General features: G+C 45.6%; 1 protein-coding gene across 1 annotated transcript in view; it reads left to right on the forward strand.

The window, feature by feature from the left end:
- LOC145359090 (all-trans-retinol 13,14-reductase-like) overlaps positions 1-19,734 on the forward strand; it is a 50,492-nt gene that overhangs the window by 12,624 nt on the left and 18,134 nt on the right. The window contains exons 3-8 of the mRNA XM_080213475.1: positions 7,290-7,531; positions 11,875-12,070; positions 14,945-15,142; positions 16,919-17,012; positions 17,473-17,498; positions 19,493-19,631. Of these exons, the coding sequence (XP_080069601.1) occupies positions 7,290-7,531; positions 11,875-12,070; positions 14,945-15,142; positions 16,919-17,012; positions 17,473-17,498; positions 19,493-19,631 (895 nt within the window). The remainder of the gene's footprint in view (positions 1-7,289; positions 7,532-11,874; positions 12,071-14,944; positions 15,143-16,918; positions 17,013-17,472; positions 17,499-19,492; positions 19,632-19,734) is intronic.

Raw genomic sequence — 19,734 nt, forward strand, 5'->3', positions numbered from 1 at the left:
AATTTTCACAACACAGAAAATGCTGGAAAACCTCAGTGGGTCTGACAGCATCTGTGGACCGAGAATAGAGCCAACGTTTCGAGTCTGGATGACCCTTCATCAGAGCTGAAGGCAAAGAAAATAGGCTGATATTTATACCGATAGGGTGAAGGTGGGGAGGTGGAATTGACAAAGATGTCACAGACAAAAAGATAAAAGGATGTAAACAGTGATGATCATGGCTAAGAAAGGAGCTGAGACTTAAACCAATTAAACGATGGAAGAAATGAACATTTAAAAAATAAAAAGCATATTTATAAGTAAACAAGATAAAATGAAATGAAATATAACAAAATTAATGGAAATGGGGTGAGGGGGAGCAGAGCTCTGCAGGTGTTGAATTCAATGCTATTTTATTTATTAATTAGTGTCAGAAGTAGACTTACATTAACACTGCAAAACAGTTATTGTGAAAGTCCCCTCATTGTCACACTCCGACACCTGTTTGGATGCACTGAGGGAGCATTTAGCATGGCCAGTGCATCTAACCAGCACATCTTTCGGACTGTGGGAATTAAGCTGGAGCGCCCAGAGGAAACCCACGCAGACATGGGGAGAAGGCTCAGCCTGTATACTGATGGTGACCCATGCCAGGAATCGATCCTGTGTCCCTTGTGATGTGAGACAGCAATGCAATGTTAAGGCAGCAAAGTGCCTAATCAGAAGATGAGGTGCTACTCCACCAGTTTGCTTGTCTTTTTGTCTATGACATCTTTGTCAGTACTCTCCTCCACCCCTTACCCTAACAGTATAAATAGCACTCTACATCCTATTGTCTTCAGCTCTGATGAAGGGACATCCAGATTCCAAACGTTGACTCTATTTTCTCTCCACAGAGAGGACCTGCTAAGGTTTTCCAGCATTTTCTGTTTTTATTTCAGATTCCAACATCCACAGTAATTTGCTTTTAGCATTAATTTTTAGTTGATTTCAAAGCCACGAGATTCCTGTCAATGGCAGGCCAGAAGCATTTTATAATGTTTATTTGTTAAAGTGCACTGCAAATTTCAGGAGAATGCAGCGCGGTGTAACAAGCAGTCATGTGGAAGATGCCGGGAAGGGTAAAAAGATATACTTTGACAAGAAGAATGAGGAGAGTCAATATAAACTAAACAACTCTGTCACAGAGAGAATGTACGTGCTCTCTTACTGATCATAATCAGAATGCTTTGTATGGAAAGAGGTTGTCTTGCCTTGGAAGTGTGTATTCCAATCAAATAGTTCAGCATCAAGCTTTCCTGAGTTTAAAATGAAGAGAGTTATTTATTCTCACACACTTAACCCGAATTAAGGCATTATTTAACATTCAGTCTCGCTCACATGCACACACACTGGCCGGAATTTTGCTGCCTTGTCTGCCCTGGAATCGGAATTCTCCGTTGGCCTCGGATGGGATTTTATGAGCCTCACCTGAGCAAGGTCTTAAATTCCGGCTAGTAACTTCATTACAGTGTTAATGTAAGCTTACTTGTGACACTAATAAATTAAACAAATACGCACATGTGCACGTGCACACACACACACGTACACACACACACGCACACACATACACACACACACACACACACACACACACGTACACACACACACACACACACATACACACACACACATATAAATTTGATATAGACAAGGATGGTGCATCTTACAAATTACAGCTAATTCTGTCTCTGATTTAGGATTTCTGGGGTGGGATTTTCCAGCCACAATTTCCCCAAAACCAGAGAATCCCACCTGAGCTTCAATGGACATTCTATAGTCCGACCCCGCCTGCTATGATTCCCATAGTGGGGGGAAGGGGAAAATTCTGGCCCTGGTCTTCTGTGTGACAAGTCTGTGGTTTCTTGCATTGATTGGATGACTTACAATTGAAGGGAGGGTTTTGTCAAGCAAAGGGCTCACAGCAGTTGTGAAATTTCTTATAGTCGGGTATTGAGGAGTTTTCTTTTCAGGTGAACTTTGAAGCTGGAATAGGCTAAGCACTTAGGCAGCTTGATCAATGCAGCTAGTTTCAGAGTCTGGTTCTGAGGCTGACTGGTGGCTGATGATTCTCATGGGTTTGCACTGTCCTGGGATAATAAGGGTGCAGTCCCTGAAACCAGTTTCAGTCACATAACCATTGAGTTAACAATTCTGAGACTCACCCAGCCTAATTTGGATGGAGTAGGCCATTGTAATACATTGGGAAGTTGCTGTTGAGATTCGATCATCCCTTTCATCCAAACTTGGAGACAGGAGGTCTGAAAACTTGATTATTGTTCAGTGGCCGATTCTTAAACAATGAGCTGTGTAAGTTCCACAAATTGCTGTGAGGTACACTCCATCTATTCATATTTAATTAGGTAATTGTCAGAGGCTTGATACTGTCTGTCGTCAAAATGCCAACAGTCATGTGACCTGCAACAGCCACATTAACAGCTTGTTTGTGTCCAATTTTGAAAAGTATTGACTGGAAGTTCATATCAGTAGCATTTTCCCCAATCTCCATGGACAGCTTTGGACCCACTGGACACAAGACTATGCTTATAGCTTAAGTCATTGTTTAACATTGTTAAGCTTGCTATTGCCCAGCCATCACTATCCCAGTGACCAGCTTACTCTGCAGATAAATTTTAACACCGGTTGCTTTCAAAGCATCTGCCGGTAAGCCCTTTAATCAACACTGCAGTATTTGTTCTGCTTACAGATGTCACTGAGAAAATTTATTGCTTTTCTCTGGGAATCGGAAGGAGTCAGTTTACTTTGCATTATCTACTTTCCTAGGTATCCCAGCCATCTCTGGTTACAGTTGAGTTCAGGTTTGTTATACCTCACGGCAACAAGCGCTGTCTTGATTGAGCTTCTGTCTAAGCAGTATTCACATAGAGAAAATTGCCTTCTTTTTCCTCCCAGTTGATCCTTTCATTCTTTTCTCTACAAATTGTGAAGGAAAATCACAACTTGCCTTTCGATACATGTTATGTAGGCTTTCGAATCATTATCTCCTGGGGCAGTGTATTGCGAACAAGACTAAAAATTACGTAATTCCCAGGAAAACAACAGATGGTTAACGTGTTTATCAAGCGGGGCCCATTTCCTGTTTCAATATTCTTAAGACACAATCCTTGCCAACAAAAGACTCTCTCATTTCTGAGGAAGCTCTTTCTTTCTAAATGCTAAATATGTGGAAGCATCGTTGAAATGAACAGTTTAACCATGTCATTAAGTTTCGGTAAATCGGTAAGCCATTTACAAGTCAAAAGAAACAAAAAGCATAACTATATGCGACTGAACAAAACCCTAATCCTAAGTGTTTACCTGTGTAACACAGTTAAGGGGAGGTCTAATCAGGGTGTTCAAAATCATGGATTTTTGTAGCTGGTCAGAGATAGTCAAGTCCAGTCATCTCCAAAGCGGAGATCTTATGAAGCAGGTGGCACAGCGGCCAGATGGTTAGCACTGCTGCCTCACAGCGCCAGTGACCTGGGTTCTAATTCCAGCCTTGGAGGGTCTGTCTCTGTGGAAACATAGAAACTAAATGGCCCTGTCATTTATTTTGATCAGGGCTGATCATCGACTTACCTATCCTGATTCCCCCCTCCCACCCCCCCTTCAATGCCCCTTGATTCGTTTAGCCCCTAGAGCTGTAGAAACGTAGAAACTAGAAGCAGAAGTTTTCACATTCTCCCCATTTCTGCATGAGTCTCCTCTGGGTGCTCCGGTTTCCTCCCATACTCCGAAGATAAGTGGGTTATATTAATAGGCCAGGCTAAATTGCCCTGGAGTAAATATGTGGGGTTACATGTATAGTGCCTGGTTGGGATTGTGGTCATGGAGGCTCGATTGCCTGAATGGCCTCCTTCTGCACTGTAGGGATTCTATGATTCTTATCTTAACTGCAGTGCCCATGCAATCCCTTTTATGATGATTCATATCACACTTTCACAGCCGCAGATTCTGTCCTGTGACGTCATCTGGTGCTTAGCATCTCTTGACCTTAGTGACTCCATGCCCTGGTCTGGACAGTGGTGTAGGGACATTGCCATAGCTCTGACCAAGATTCACCCGGACTTGAAACGTTGGCTCTGTTCTCTCTCCACCATACTATCAAACCTGCTGAGACTTTTCAGCATTTTCTGTTTTTGTTACAGCCAATTCTTCAGCTGTTTATACATCAGAAAGCAACATAACCCCCTGGCCATGCTGAGGGAGACCTGGTTCCCAGGTTGACTGAGGTGTAAATGCTCCTTTCATTCCTGCCAGGAACTAACTGTGCTGTACAATGGCAGCTGTGCAATGCTATTGTCCATGATAATGCCTCCCTCTGGCTCATAACCAGAATTGCCTAGAGCTTACAATCAAATCAGGCATAAGGACGACAGGGTCGGAATGTTCTGGCTGTTCAAGCAACCACCACCACTGCAAACAAGGATGGACAATTTGGTGCTCAGCCAAATCTCTGTTCACTGCAGCAGGGCCAGAGAATCCCACTGGCATGAAAGCCCGGAAGGGCGGTATGGTGGCACAGTGGTTAGCATCGCTGCCATGTTAGCACCAGGGACCAGTTTCAATTCCAGCCTTGGGTTACTGTGTGAAATTTGCATATTCTCCCCAGGTTTGCATGAGTTTCCTCCGGGTGCTCCTGTTTCCTCCCACACTCCAAAGATGTGCAGGTTAGGTTGATTGGCCATGCTAAATTGACCCTAGTATCGGGGGGATTAGCAGGGTAAATACATGAGGTTACGGGGTTAGAGCTGGGGTGGGATTGTTGTCAGTGCAGCCACGATGGGCCAAATAGCCTCCTTCGGCACTGTACGGATTCTATGATTTGATTCTATGAAAATTCTGGCCCAGATTCTTTTCCCAATAAAACATTATGTGAATCATATCAGTTTCCGTGACAATCCAGTAATTTACTAACCAGTAATTACTGGATTGAAACCTTCTTCCGTCGGGAAAATGTCTGAGGTCACGTGCCAAGCGACTCAAGAACAGCTTCTTCCCTGCTGCTGCCAGACTTTGGAATGGACCTACCTCTCATTAAGTTGATCTTCCTCTGCACCCTCGCTGTGACTGTAACACTACATTTTGCACTCTCTCCTTTCCTTCTCTACGAACAGTATGTTTTGTCCATATAGCGTGCAAGAAACAATCCTTTTCACTGTATGTTAATACATGTGATAATAATAAATCAAATCAAATCAAACAAATCACTGACACAAGGGGTGGGATTTTACAGCCTCGCTCGGGCAAGACTGGAAAATCCCGCCTGAGGTCAAAGGGCATTTCCATTGTCGGTCCCTCGCCCACTCTGATTCCATGGTGGGCGAGGCGGTAGAGTTCCAGCAAAGATATTTTTAATTCTATATTTTATTGATTACAACTAACATCCCAGTGACTTGGAGTTTGAGCTCACGTCTCTAGATCATTAATCCAGGCTTCTGGATAACCAGTCCAATAATATAACCAACATGCCAACCCCAGTATGTGAGTGTCACTGGCAAGGCCAGCAATTACTGCTCATCCCTAGGAGGGAGTGAGCTGCCTTCTTGAACTGCTGCCGCCCTTGTTATGTAGGTGCACCCATCGTGCTATTAGGAAGGCAGCAACAGTGAAGGAAAATGGTTCCAAGTCAGGAATGGGAATGACTTGGAGGGGAATTTGCCAGTAGTGGTGTTCCCTTGCATCGGCTGCCTATCCTTGCGTGTGGTGCTGTTAAAGGAGCACTGGAGAGTTGCAGCTGTCCATCTTGTAGACAGTACACATTGCCACTACTGTACATCCATGGTGGAGGGGGTGAATGTTTATGTTGGTGGATGGGGTGACAATCAAGTGGGCTGCCAGTGTCCTGGACGGTGTCCAGATTTGTGAGTGTTGTTGGAGCTGCGTCTATCCAGGCAAGTGGAGTAGATTAGTCCATCATGCTCCTAATTTGTGCCTTGGATACAGGACTTAGATAGTCAGGAGGTGAGTTACTCACCACAGAATTCCCACCTGCTGTTGTAGCTCCAGTATTTATATGACTGGTTGGTTTTGGATCCATGGTAACCCTAGGAGATTAAGAGTGGGAGATACAGCAATAGTAATGCCATTGAATGTTGGTTGAGGTGACTGAATCACCTTCTGTTGGAGATGGTCATTGAGTCACAGATGTTTACAGCATGGAAACAGTCCCTTCAGCCCAACTTGTCCATACTGCCCTTTTTTTAAACCCCTAAGCTAGTCCCAATTGCTCGCATTTGCCGAGCACATAGGTGGCACAAATGATACTTGCCACTTTGAGCCCAAGCTTGAATATAGCCCAGGAGTGATGACTTTTTCAAAGAGCCATCATAGATACAATGGGCCAAGTAACCTCTTTCAATTATTTTTCCTTTATATTTAATTTATCAATTATTTTATGATTTAGTGATTGGATATGGGAGTTGTAAATGTTCACTGTTGGATCACAATCCTGACATTAACCAGAACCTAGAAGTGTCCTTGTGGGGCGTAGATTGATTATGATGTTCCCAGAGGTGGCCAATAAAGAGGTTCCCTCAAGGAGTTTTGTCTAATTAAGGATGGCAAGTGGAACAGGAAAATGGTTGACCCAATTGGAGGGAGGTCTGCAAACACTGCCCACATCCCAAGAAGGAACAATTATTTTTAAAAAGATGCTCACATTGTCAACGTGCTAAGTTATTTTTTTTTTGGCTGATGTTTGTGCATTCATTATGAATCTGTTAATTACTCTCTAAAGCTCTGATGTGTGTGCGATAATTAAATTGCTTTGGCCTCAAGGCCATTTCACCATCTCTCTCCGTCACCTTGGGAAACAGGAGGCTGATTGGAAAATCCCTGTTGGCCTCTTTAATCTGTCACTAATAATGCTCTTAATGTTCCCATCCTACCCACCATGGGAATCGTGGCGGGCAGGGGCTGGACCATGCAAAGGTCCATTGACCTCAGGTGGGATTTTCCAGTTTTGGGATGAGTGCAGCCGGAAAATCCCGTCCAAGGTCAAAATCCCGCCCGATGAGGTTCATGGCCTCACCGTTCCGTGGTAGCCGGCAACATTGGCGGGCACCAAAATGCAGGAAAAAGATCAGGAACCCGGCATGCTGGCATCGTAATTTTTACTGTAGTCCAAGTCCACCTCTGTTCCCATCCTTGCTGGATCCACAAGTTCAATCGCTGGGAATCCGAGAAGCTCGGACCCTTTGTTCTTTATGGTGTAAAACTCGATGCCAGAAACTATGACTTTTGATCCAAACCTCCGGTGTTTCCAGGTATCCATTACGTTGGGCAAATGCATGAATGTGGACTTCTGAGAGTAATCATGGACCAGATCACTGAGGGACAGCTGGAATGGCTTCGAATGGATGATCAGTACGATACCATCATCCTGGGTAAAGACAAGGACTGTTGGAAATATCAGCTCCACAGAGGGAAGCGAGAGTTTCTCAATGCTTTAAAGAGGCAGTTCCCTCAAGAGGAGCAAGCAATAGAGAAATTTATGGAACTTGTAAAGGTAATTTTATGTTAACAGTTATGGCCGGAGATCCAATTAGGGATGAAATACATTTTGCTTAAACCATAGAAACCCTGCAGTGCAGAAAGAGGCCATTCAGTCCATCAAGTCTGCACCAACCACAATCCCATCCAGGCCCTATCCCCGAAACCCCATGTATTTACCCTAGCTAGTCCCCCTGACACTAATGGGCAATTTAGCATGGCCAATCATGTGCCACCCCAAGTGGGTAAAGTTTGAGATTTAAATCTCCTACTAAGTGAATGAAGTTTAGGAGGGCATGGTGACACATTTCAATGCAAAAGGCCTGATGGGCAAGACAGATGAACTCAGGGCATGGATGGGTACATGAGACTGGGACATAAAGCAGCCAGCATAATCCAGGGCCCTAGACATACTCTCTTCCACCTTCTTCTGTTGGGGAAAAGATATAAATGTCTGAGATCACGTACCAACCAACTCAAGAACAGCTTCTTCCCTGCTGCCATCAGACTTTTGAATGGACCCACCTTATATCAAATTGATCTTTCTCTACACCCTGTCTATGACTGTGACACCGCATTCTGGACTCTCTCTTTTTCTATTCCCCTTTGTACTCTATGAACGGTATAGCGCACAAGAAGCAATACTTTTCACCATATACCTACATCTGTGACCGTAACAAATTAAACCAAATAAAATCAATTTCACTCTCCACACAATTTCAGATCTTTGGCCATTCCCAGCAGAGAGAACAACTTTGCTCCAAAGGCCAGCAGCACGGAGTCACCAACCTTCAGCCACCTTCTCAAACCCTCAGGGCTCCTCTCGTGCTCACTTGGTTCAAAGTCTGCTCCTTGAAGCTGTTTCTTGATCTCAGAGCCTGTTACTCTGTCCATTTCTTCACCAATCTCACTCAAGGGAATTATTTGTGTCCCTTGGCTTGTCCCTTACCCGGGACTCCCATTTGGGAACTCTCCTTGTCCCTCTTCCGTGTCCTGCTCCTGGGACACCAGCACTTGTGCAACCATTTCCCAGGGGCCTACACAGGAGGACCGAGATCCATCAAGAATCAAAATTCCCCAGCTCTGTGCTAACAAAGATGTGCTCAGATCTCATCATCAGTTGAGTTTGGTATTAAGACGCTCCAAGATATTCCTAAATAAAAACATAAGATACCTGATAAAAGCAGCATGGTGGCACAGTGGTTAGCACTGCTGTCTCACAGCGCCAGGGACCCAGATTCAGTTCTGGCCTTGGGTCACTGGCTGTGTGAAGTTTGCACATTTTCCCTGTGTCTGTGTGGGTTTCCTCCAGGTGCTCCAGTTTCCTCGCACACTCCAAAGATGTGCAGGTTTGGTGGACTGGCCATGTCAAATTGTCCTTTAATGGCCCAAGTTGGATAGGCTAAGAGAATTAGTGGGGTAAACACATGGGGTTACGGGGATAGGACCTGGGTTAGATGCTCCATCAGAGAGTCCATGCACTCTCAATGGGCCAAATGGTCTCCTTCCGCGCTGTCGCGATTCTATGATTCTATGATCTCACTTTCATTGAAGTAACTTAAACAAATTTATAGAAACTAAATGGTGCAAACATTTTCTTTCTGTTTGATCATTTATATTTTATTTTCCAAAGTTATTTAATTTCAAATGCAGTCAGAAAACAGGTTTGATCTGGCCATCATTCATCCTTAATATAGCCCTTTGCCGCCATCTGGTGGTCACTCACTATCTTGCAGGGTTTTTTAAAAACGTTTTAGTTGAAAGTATATTTTGCTGGCACTTTCAGAATGCAACATTAAATATAATACATATGCACAATAACTACATATGCAGCCATTCACATTTCATATTGCCATTTAAGCCACTACAAGTGATTTATTTCAAAATATTTTTGTTGTTTGCAACGTACGCAATTGTGCAAATCAGCAATCTCCTTCAAACAATATTCATGCACATCAAGTAGTCTCATAACACCAGGTAAAAGTCCAGCAGGTTTATTTGATAGCACAAGCTTTTGGAGTGTCACTCCTTCATCAGGTGAGTTCAGGATCTTTTTCAGGGTATATATAGACACAAACTCAATTATAAGATAATGGTTGGAATGTGAATCTTAACAGATAATCAAGTCTTTACAGGTACAGACAATGAGCGGAGAGAGCATTAAGCACAGGTTAAAGAGATGTGTATTGTCTCCAGACAGGGCAATTAGTGAGATTTTGTAAACCTAGGCAATTCGTGGGTGTTACAGATTGTGTGACATGGACCCAAGATCCAGCTGAGACCGTCCTCATGTGTGCAGAACTTGGCCATCAGTCACTGCTCAGCGACTCTGCTTTGTTGTGTGTCACGAAGGCTGCCTTGGAGAATGCTTACCTGAAGATCAGAGGCTGAATACCCCTGACTGCTGAAATGTTCCCCAATAGGAAGGGAACATTCCTGCCAAGAGATTGTCGAGCGGTGTTCATTCATCCAGTGTTGGAGCATCTGCATGGTCTTCCCAATGTACCATGCCTTGGGGCATCTTTTCCTGCAGCGTATCAGATAGACAACGTTGGCCGAGTTGCAAGCGTACATACCATGTATCTGATAGATGGTGTTCTCACGTGAGATGATGGCATCTGTGTCAATGATCCGGCATGTCTTGCAGAGGTTGCTGTGGCAGGGTTGTGTGGTGTCGTGGTCACTGTTCTCCTGAAGGCTGGGTAGTTTGCTGCAGACAATGGTCTGTTTGAAGTTGTGCGGTTGTTTGAAGGCAAGAAGAGGGGGTGTGGGGATGGCCTTGGCGAGATGTTTGTCTTCGTCGATGATACGTTGAAAGCTCAGGAGAAGATGTTGCAGCTTCTCTGCTCCCAGGATAACCCCGGATAACCTCACAATTCTCTATGTCTCCAGCTTCCACTCTAAACATGTTAAAGAAACCATCCCCTACGTACAAGCTCTCTGGATACACAGGATCTGTTCAGATGCTGAAAGACGCTCTTTTAAGTACAGGAAATGGTACTCGACTCATCGATCAACAGTTTCATCGAGCCACAGTGAAAAACCACACTGACCTCCTCAGAAGACAAATACAGGACGCGGCAGATAGACTACTCTTCATCACCCAGTACTTCCCCGGACCGAATAAGCTATAACACCTTCTCTGGAGAATTCAACATGTCATCAATGAAGACGAACATCTCGAACAATTCTTAATTCCAGATTTTTTTTTATTGAGCTCAAATTCTACCATCTGCTGCGGGATTTGAACCCAGGTCCCCAGAACATTATCTGAGCTTCTGGATTAATAGTCTAGTGATGATGCCACTAGGCTTTCACCTCCCATTATTGCCCATCTTTAATTGCCCTGGAGAAGGTGGTGGCGAGCCGCTGCCTTGAACCGCTGCACTGGTGTGTCGGTACACCCACGGTGCTGCTGGGGAGGGAGTTCCAGGATTTTGACCCAGCTTCAGTGAAGGAATGGCGACACAGGGCACGGTTTTACCTGCCATTGAGGCCTTGCACCCGCTGCGGTGAGGTCGGAGAATTTGGCAGCCAGCTAACTCTCCGTTAACTGCGGCGGGACGGAAAAATTGATGGTATGATTCCAGCCATAGTTTCTGAGTCAGGTTGGCGTGTGGCTTGGAGGAGAAGTTGCAGATGGTGGTGTTTTCATCCGTCAACAGCCCTTGTTCTTTTAGGGTTTGGAGGGTGCTGCCTCAAACACAATGGGGATTTTTAAAGGTGTAAAAGAATGCTAATGATAAATTTACCCTTTGAAAAGAAATGTGACTTTCAGACTGCGTTTTTGAAAGAATATTCTGAGATGTGAAAATGATACATGAAGAACAGGCATATTTTATTCAGTGACTTGTTCAAATTGACAGCTAAAAAAAGCTTGACTTCAGAACAGTGAGGGTATTGCAATTGCACATTCTTTTCATAACTATTTGCAGAAAAGACCTTTTTAAAATATAGAATCATATAATCCCTACAGTGCAGAAGGGGGCCATTCGGCCCATTGAGTCTGCACTGATTACAATCCTACCCTCTATGCATAACCCCATTCATTTACCCTAGCTAGTCCCCCTGACACCAGGGGGCAATTTAGTATGGCCAATCCACCCGTCCCATATATCTTTGGACGGTGGGAGGAAATTGGAGTACCCAGAGGAAACCCACGCGGACATGGGGAGAATGTGCAAACACCACACACAGACTGTAACCCAAGCTGGGAATTGAACCTGGATCCCTGGCGCTGTGAGGCAGCAGTGCTAACCATTGCGCCACCGTGCTGCCCCATCGTAAAGCGTTCTTTTTAAATCTTTGTAAATCAGTTGCGTGAACACCAAATGGGAACACTGTTGATTGATTTCACAGCAAGTTTCAAAACAAGTACCTCTGATGGCTGTACTGAAAATGATCCCCTTCCCAGTTGCCAAATTCCTTGTCAACACCGGTCTTATCCATTGGATCTCCACCATATTTAAGCTGGTGAGCAGAAGCCTTATGGAGGTAATTAATGAAATAACAGAGAACCAGGATCTCAGAGCAGTCTTTTCATACATGTTTACCGGTAAGAGGAAAATATTTATTTCCTTCGATACTCTTCTCTCCTGCTTCCACAGGTGAAACACCAGCTAAGACCCAGATTCAAATGTCTTTTGGCTGCTAATTCAGTTGACGAACGGTGTATTTCAACGTTCCTTGTTTTTATAGTCATTGTCGATGCTTTTACTCGGGGCAGCCATCCCAGAATATCAGTGATATTCCAGGACATTTCTCCCAAAAATGCTGAATTGGCGGGAAAACTGTTCTAGATCACGTCTGTTCTGACAGTTCAGATTCTCACCCGAATCTCTGCACTCTGTGCACTGCAGGGGGGAGGGGGGCAGGGCCTATTCGCACCGGACTTTGAAAGTTCTGGAACTCTGCGCCTATGCAGTGGCCCCAAACTGTCAGTCTCCCTGGTTGCTGGCCAGCCTGGTACCCCCACAGCGATACCCGGGCCAGCCCTGACTACCGCCCCTCGCCCCCAAGCTTGGAGCACCCAAATGCCCAAGCCTGACCCTCCCCAGCAGTGCTGATGCCCCCCCCCACCCCCTCCCCCACTGACCGCCCCCCCCCCAACCCCAGGGTTAGACACATTCAGAGACGGACCCCCCCCTCCCCACCCCAGCCCGCCCCAATCGCTGGCCTCCCTCCATCCCAGACTGATCCCAATGCAGGGTGGCAGCGGGACCTCCCCATCCCCACCAATCACCCCCTAGGCCCCACCCACAATAGGCCCCACCCCCTTGGCACTACCCACTCCCTGATGGGCAGTGCCAAGGTGACCCCTGGGCATGGGCACTTTGCCTCTTGGGCAGTGCCCATGCTCAGGGGGGGGTCCCCACCGCCCGAATTCCTGGGGGGGCCTGATTGTCCCCTGTTCCATTCCGGTGGGGTCTCCCGCTAGTTCCTCGAACGCGGAGAGCCAGTCTGAACCCCGCTGGAATGAAGTATTCCTGGCAAGGTGGGACATTCAATCGGGACCTGAAAGGTTCCGATAATTAACTAATATGCATATTTAAAATACATGCAGAAAAGATTTAAATGACTTACCTGCCTACAGCTGGTTTCCAGCAATGGTCTGGCCTGTGACTGTTCACCGGCTCCGGGAGATGCGCATGAGATCCCGGTGCGTGCGCAAATCCCTGTTCAAGGCCACAAAAGTGACAGAAAAGTTGTGGGTCGCAACGGGAGAATCGCGGCCATCCTACCTTTCCATCGCCCAAGTACTTTGGGTGGGATTTTTCGGCCCTTCCCACCGGCAGGACTTTCCAGTCCTGCTGTGGCAGATACCCCGGCGGCAGGTCAGGCAAGCAACACATTCACCATTGATTTCGAAAGGATCAGGGCCTGTTTCCATGCTGTAAGCCTCTATGACTCTCTGATAAGGGGATCCCACTGGTGAGCCACTTCCACTGCTGGAAACCACGCCATGGGCGGGAATGGAAAATAGGCCTTTCTTTCATCGCGGTTTCTTCCTGCTTACGACCCTGGTTTGTAAGTGATTAATGCAAGAAACTCAACACCACCCCAGATAAAACCATTCACTTTACCCCCAACTCATTCACTAGCCTTCACCATCCCTCCTCACCGTCATTGGCGCTATCGCTAAGATGCACTGCAGCATTTTGCCAAAACCGCTTTAACCAACATTTTATTGTCCATCTGGACTCGTTGCTCCACAGAAGTTATTGGGAACCACCTTCTTGAATCACTGCAGTCCATGGTGCTTCCATCATGTTGCTCATTAGGAGTTCCAGAATTTTGCCCCAACAATAGCAAAGCAACAATGACCACATTTTCAAGTCAAAATGTTGTGTGATACAGAGGGGAAAAGCAGTAGCCAGTGGTAATCCTGTACACCAAGACTTTACCCTCCTAAGAGGTAGAGATCATGGGTTTTAGAGGTCCCTGGTGAAGGAATCTTGGGGAGTCATTACAGTGAAGCTTCTAGATAGTATCCACATACCTACATCATACCAATACTGGAGATATTGAACTGGGCTACCAGTCAAACAGACATGCGTTATCCTGGATGGTGTTGAGCTTCTTCAGTGTTTTTGGAGCTGCACTCACCCAGGCAAGAGGAGAGTACTCCATCCTGACTTGCGCCTTGTAGATGGTGGACAGCCTTTGGAGAGTCAGGAGGTGAGTTGTTTTCTGCAGAACTCCCAACCTCTGATCTGATCTGGGAGCCACAGTATTTATGTGGCTAGTCCAGTCCAATATCTGGTCAATGATAACCCTCCCTGCTATGGTGCTGATAGTGGGGGATTTGACAGTCTAATCTCACTGACTCAAGGGACATGGTTAAATTCACTCATTTTGGCTATGGTCATTGCAATCATAGGGTCATAGAATCTCTACAATGCAGAAGAAGGCCATTTGGCCTATCAAGTCTGCGCCGGCACTCTCCAATAGCGCATCTTACCCAGACCCTATCCCCTTAATCTTATGTATTCACCCCATTAGTTCCCTCTAACCTACACACTTTGGGATGTTAAGGTCAATTGACCATGGCCAATCAATCTAACCTGGAATGTGGGAGGAAACTGGAGCACCGGGAGGAAACCCACGCAGACACAGGGAGAACATGCAAACCCCACACAGGCAGTTGCCCAAGCCAGGAATCGAACCCAGATCCCTAGCGCTGTGAGGCCACTGTGCCACCATGTCATCCCATGGCATGAATGTTCAATAAGCTGAAACAGGGCACAATTCAACTCAAGATTGCATGGAAGCCATTATGAAATGTTGACCACAGAAATTTGGAAATGACTGCATGAGTAATGTATAGATGGTATAACTAATTGTTCTTTGTTATATTGTAATTAGCCCAAAAAGACATGTACAGGAGTGTTTGAAAATAAAAGAAATAAAATTCTGTGTGGTCCATTAGGTGTTGCTCCCAAAGATACCAGCTTTGTTATGAATGCACTATTGGTCCATCACTATAAGCGTGGAGCATGGGATCCCAAAGGAGGGGCCAGCCAGATCGCCTTCCATATTGTCCCAGTCATCCAGAGGGCCAGTGGGGCAGTTCTTGTTTGTGCACCTGTTCAACGGATACTGGTAAACAAAAATGGAGAAGCCTTTGGTGAGTCTAAATTCACAAAGCCTTTCTTTGCTATATCCACAATTCATAGAAACATAGAAAGTAGAAGGGGGGGGGAGCCCATTCAGCCCTTCACACCTTCTCCGTCATCCATTTTGATCAAATTCAATATCCTGATCCCTCCGCCCTGTCCCCCTTCAGCAACCCCCCATCCACCATATCCCTTCATCCTTTTAGTCCCCAGAGCTAGATCTAATTTCTTCTTGAAATCACACAACATTTTAGCCTCAACTACATTCTGTGGTAGTGAATTCCACACATTCCCTGGGTGAAGAAATTTCTCCACACCTCAGTTATCCTCAAACTATGACTCCTAGTTCACCCACCATTGGGAACATTCTTTCTGAATCTATGCTATCTCACCCTGTTAGAATTTTATAAATTTCTGTGAGATCTCTTGTCACTCTCCTAAACTCTAGTGAATATAATCCTAACCAATTTGATTTCTCCTCATATGACAGATCTGCCATCCCAGGAAACAGCCTGGTAAACCTTTGCTGTAGTCCCTCTACAGCAGTATGTGGTCATATGCATGGCAGATGCAGTATAATGTGGATAAGTGTGATAGCAGTTTGATACCAATAATAGGAAGGCAGATTATTACTTACTCAGACTAAAACTGCACATAATTCTCCAGGTATGGCCTCACTAACACTCTACACAATTGCAGCAAAGCATCCCTATTCCTATACTCAAATCCTATCATATGAAGGCCAACGTATCATTCACCTTTTTTATTGCTTGTTGTACCTGCATGCTTACTTTCTCCGACTAATGCATGAGGACTCCAAGGTTTCACAGAGTATCCACCTCTCTCAATTTACACCCATTCGAGTAATAATCTGTCTTCCTATTATTGCTACCAAAGTGGAAAATCTCACAAGGTGAGAAAGCGGGCTGTACCTCAAGATGGAAATGTTCTTTCTCCAACCTTTTAACTTCAGAATTCCCTCAGCAGAAGGGCCACTATTGTGGAGGGAAAATCCCTTCACAGGTCGGTCTGAGGCTGGAGCTAATGCCAGGCATGGGGCAAGAACATCAAAATCTGCTTGGGGCACTGGTCTCCACCTCCACTGGAAGCCCTTCCTGCCCTAATTACCCTCCACTCCCCTCCCCCCTCAACACAGAGTTCATCTGTTCCTCAGCACCTGTGAAGGTCTCAGGGCCAAATAGAAGCTTTCATTCAGCTTCTCTTAGTAGGCCTTTACAGGGCCCTAATTGGCTAGCTGGTGTTGGTTGGAAATTGGCCCATGGACAGATGATACCATCAAATTGGAATGCCAATTGACAGCACAAAACTCCATGCCCCTCACCACCCTTCCTCTTCAACCCAATCAGGGCCTAAAAATTCAGGCCCCATTAAACTCATGGCCCCAGTTTAACTAACGGTTGAAGCAATTCATCCTGACAAGATTAAAGTTTGTTCGCATCAACAACCTGGCTAATTTGTGTCAGGAATTTTGAGCGAATGAAGTTTGGAAATTGGAACTCTCATCACTGTCAAGCCCAAACATTTAATTTTTGGAGAAATAGGATAAACTCAACGGCCGGAATTTTATCACACAACTGCCACAGGAATCGGAGCAGGCGAGGGGCGGATCATGGACAGGTCTGTTGACCTCGGGTGGGGTTTTACGGTTCCAGGATGAGCGAGGCTGTAAAATCACGCTCAATGCGTCTCCTTTAGTATTTTTTATGACATGGATTGGATGCATTTGAAACTTCTTCACAGTAAAATATTGATATTTCTCCTTGTAGGAGTGTCTGTAAATAAAGGACAGGAGGAGGTTTTTGTATACGCCCCTACAGTCATTCCTGATGCTGGAATATTCAACACTTACGAACATAACATAAGAACATAAGAACATAAGAAATAGGAGCAGGAGTAGGCAATCCAGCCCTTCGAGCCTGCCCCACCATTCAATAAGATCATGGCTGATCTGTCGCTGCTCAGTTCCACTTTCCCGCCCTCTCCCCATAACCCTTAATCCCCTCTCCTATCAAAAACCCATCAACCCGCATCTTAAAAATATTTAGCGAGGCAGCCTCCACCACTTCAACGGGCAGAGAATTCCAGAGATTCACCACCCTTTGAGTGAAGAAGTTCCTCCTCAACTCCGTTCTAAACCGCCCCCCTTTTATCTTGAGGCTGTGCCCCCTAGTCCTACTGTCTTTTTTGAGTGGGAAGAGTCTTTCCACCTCTATCCTATCCATCCCATTCATCATCTTATACGTCTCAATGAGATCTCCCCTCATTCTTCTAAACTCTAATGAGTACAAGCCTAGTTTATTCAGCCTCTCCTCATAGCTCAACCCCCTCAACTCCGGTATCAGCCTAGTAAACCTCCTCTGCACTCCCTCCAAGGCCAAAATATCTTTGCGCAGGTGCGGCGCCCAGAAATGCACACAGTACTCCAGCTGCGGCCTCACCAATGCCCTATACAGCCGCAGCAAGACCTCCCTACTTTTATATTCAATCCCCCTCGCTATGAAGGCCAGCATCCCATTCGCCTTCCTGACCACCTGCTGCACCTGCAAGCTGGGTTTTTGCGACTCATGCACAAGGACCCCGAGGTCTCTCTGCACCGTCGCCTGCTGCAGTTTTTCGCCACGTAAGTAATAGTCCTTCCTACCATTCTTCCTACCAAAGTGGACCACCTCATACTTGCCAACATTAAATTCCATTTGCCATTTCCTGGCCCATTCGCCCAGCCTATCTAGATCCTTCTGTAGACTCTCCACACCCTCCGCACAATTTGCCGTTCCCCCAATATTGGTGTCATCAGCAAATTTCGACACTCTACACTCGGTTCCCTCCTCCAGATCATCTATATAAATGGTAAAAAGCTGAGGCCCCAGCACCGATCCCTGGGGCACTCCACTAGTCACCATCCGCCAATCCGAATAGCACCCGTTGACCCCCACTCTCTGCCTCCTATTTCACAACCAATCCTCTATCCATGCTAACACCCTACCCCCAACTCCATGTCCCTCGACCTTCTTCAGGAGTGTTTCTGCATTAACACCATTGATATATTATAGCTTCAAACACACAGGATTGTTATCTAACTGATCTTTATTGGTTGTGTATCACTGGTTATAAACAACACCCTGTTCCTGTGTCTCAATAAAAATCTTATGCGACGTCACTGGGAAAGAGCAGTGTCAGTATTATTGAAGATACCAAGACAGATTACAATATCTCTGTGACTTACGATGCCACATGTTATTTTGAAATTTACTCATTCACTGGATGAGAGATGAGGGCATTGCTGACTGGGCAACATTTATGGGGTGACTAGGCCCATTTCATTGGGCAGTTAAGAGTCAACCACGTTGCTGTGGTTCTGGAGTCACATGTAGGCCAGACCAGGTAAGGTCTGGCAGATATTAGTGAACCAGATTTCTTTTACAACAATCATAGAGTCATAGAATCCCTATAGTGCAGAAGGAGGCCATTCAGTCCATTGAGCTTGCATCAACCCTCCAGAAGAGCATCTTATCCAGGCCCCTCTCCTGCCCTATTCCCGTAACCCCACACATATTTCCTGCTGTTCCCCCAAGCCACACACGGTGGCCAGCAAAGTGGCACAGTGGTTAGCGCTGCTGCCTCACAGTGCCAGGGATCCGGGTTCGATTCCTGGCTTTCATCACTGTCTGTGCGGAATCTGCACGTTCTCCCCATGTCTGTGTGGTTTCCCTCCAGGTGCTCCGGTTTCCTCCCACAATCCAAAAAATATGCTGGTTAGGATGCATTGGCCATGCTAAATTGTTCCTCAGTATACCCAAACAGGCGCCTGAGTGTGGCGACTAGGGGATTTTCACAGTAACTTCATTGCAGTGTGAATGTAGGTCTACTTATGACACTAATAAATAAACTTTAAAAATCTGTGGACACTAAGGAGCAATTTAGCATGGCCAGTCAACCTAACCTACACATCTTTGGGGGGTGGTAGGAAATCCAGGCAGGCGCAGGGAGAATGTGCAAACTCCACACAGACAGTCACCCAAGAGCAGAATTGAACCCTGGTCCCTGATGCTGTGAGGCAGCAGTGCTAACCATTATGCCATCCCATGGTTTTATCATTATCATTCAACACTTAATTCTATCTTTTTACTGAATTCAAATTTCACCATCTGCTATGGTGGAATTTGAATTTGGGTCTCCAGTGCATTTTCTTGGGTTGCTGGATTGTTAGTCCAGTGACAATTACACTACACTGCCACTTCCCCAATTTCTCCCATTCTTTACATAAATAGGTGAAATGTGTATGGTTTGCTATGAGATACCCGGAGCTGTGATAATACTGACCAGTATTTCTTTCTATGCAGCCATTCGATCCCAGCTTGACATGGTCCAGCACAGCATGGGATCACTTCTTGTCTTTCTTGGTCTCAAAGGTACAACAGAAGACTTAGGATTGAAGGCAACCAATTACTGGATTTATCGAAGCAACAACTTGGATGAACTGTAAGTCATCTCAATACAGTCAGTTAAATGTTACACAAGGTTAGGGGGCGCGCCAGTGATGGTGAATGGTATATATTTCTGCTTTTGTAGATTGTGGCATATA

The sequence above is a fragment of the Carcharhinus amblyrhynchos genome, chromosome 27 (genome assembly GCF_965287045.1).
Source record: "Carcharhinus amblyrhynchos chromosome 27, sCarAmb.v2.hapA, whole genome shotgun sequence".
Classification (NCBI taxonomy): domain Eukaryota; kingdom Metazoa; phylum Chordata; class Chondrichthyes; order Carcharhiniformes; family Carcharhinidae; genus Carcharhinus; species Carcharhinus amblyrhynchos.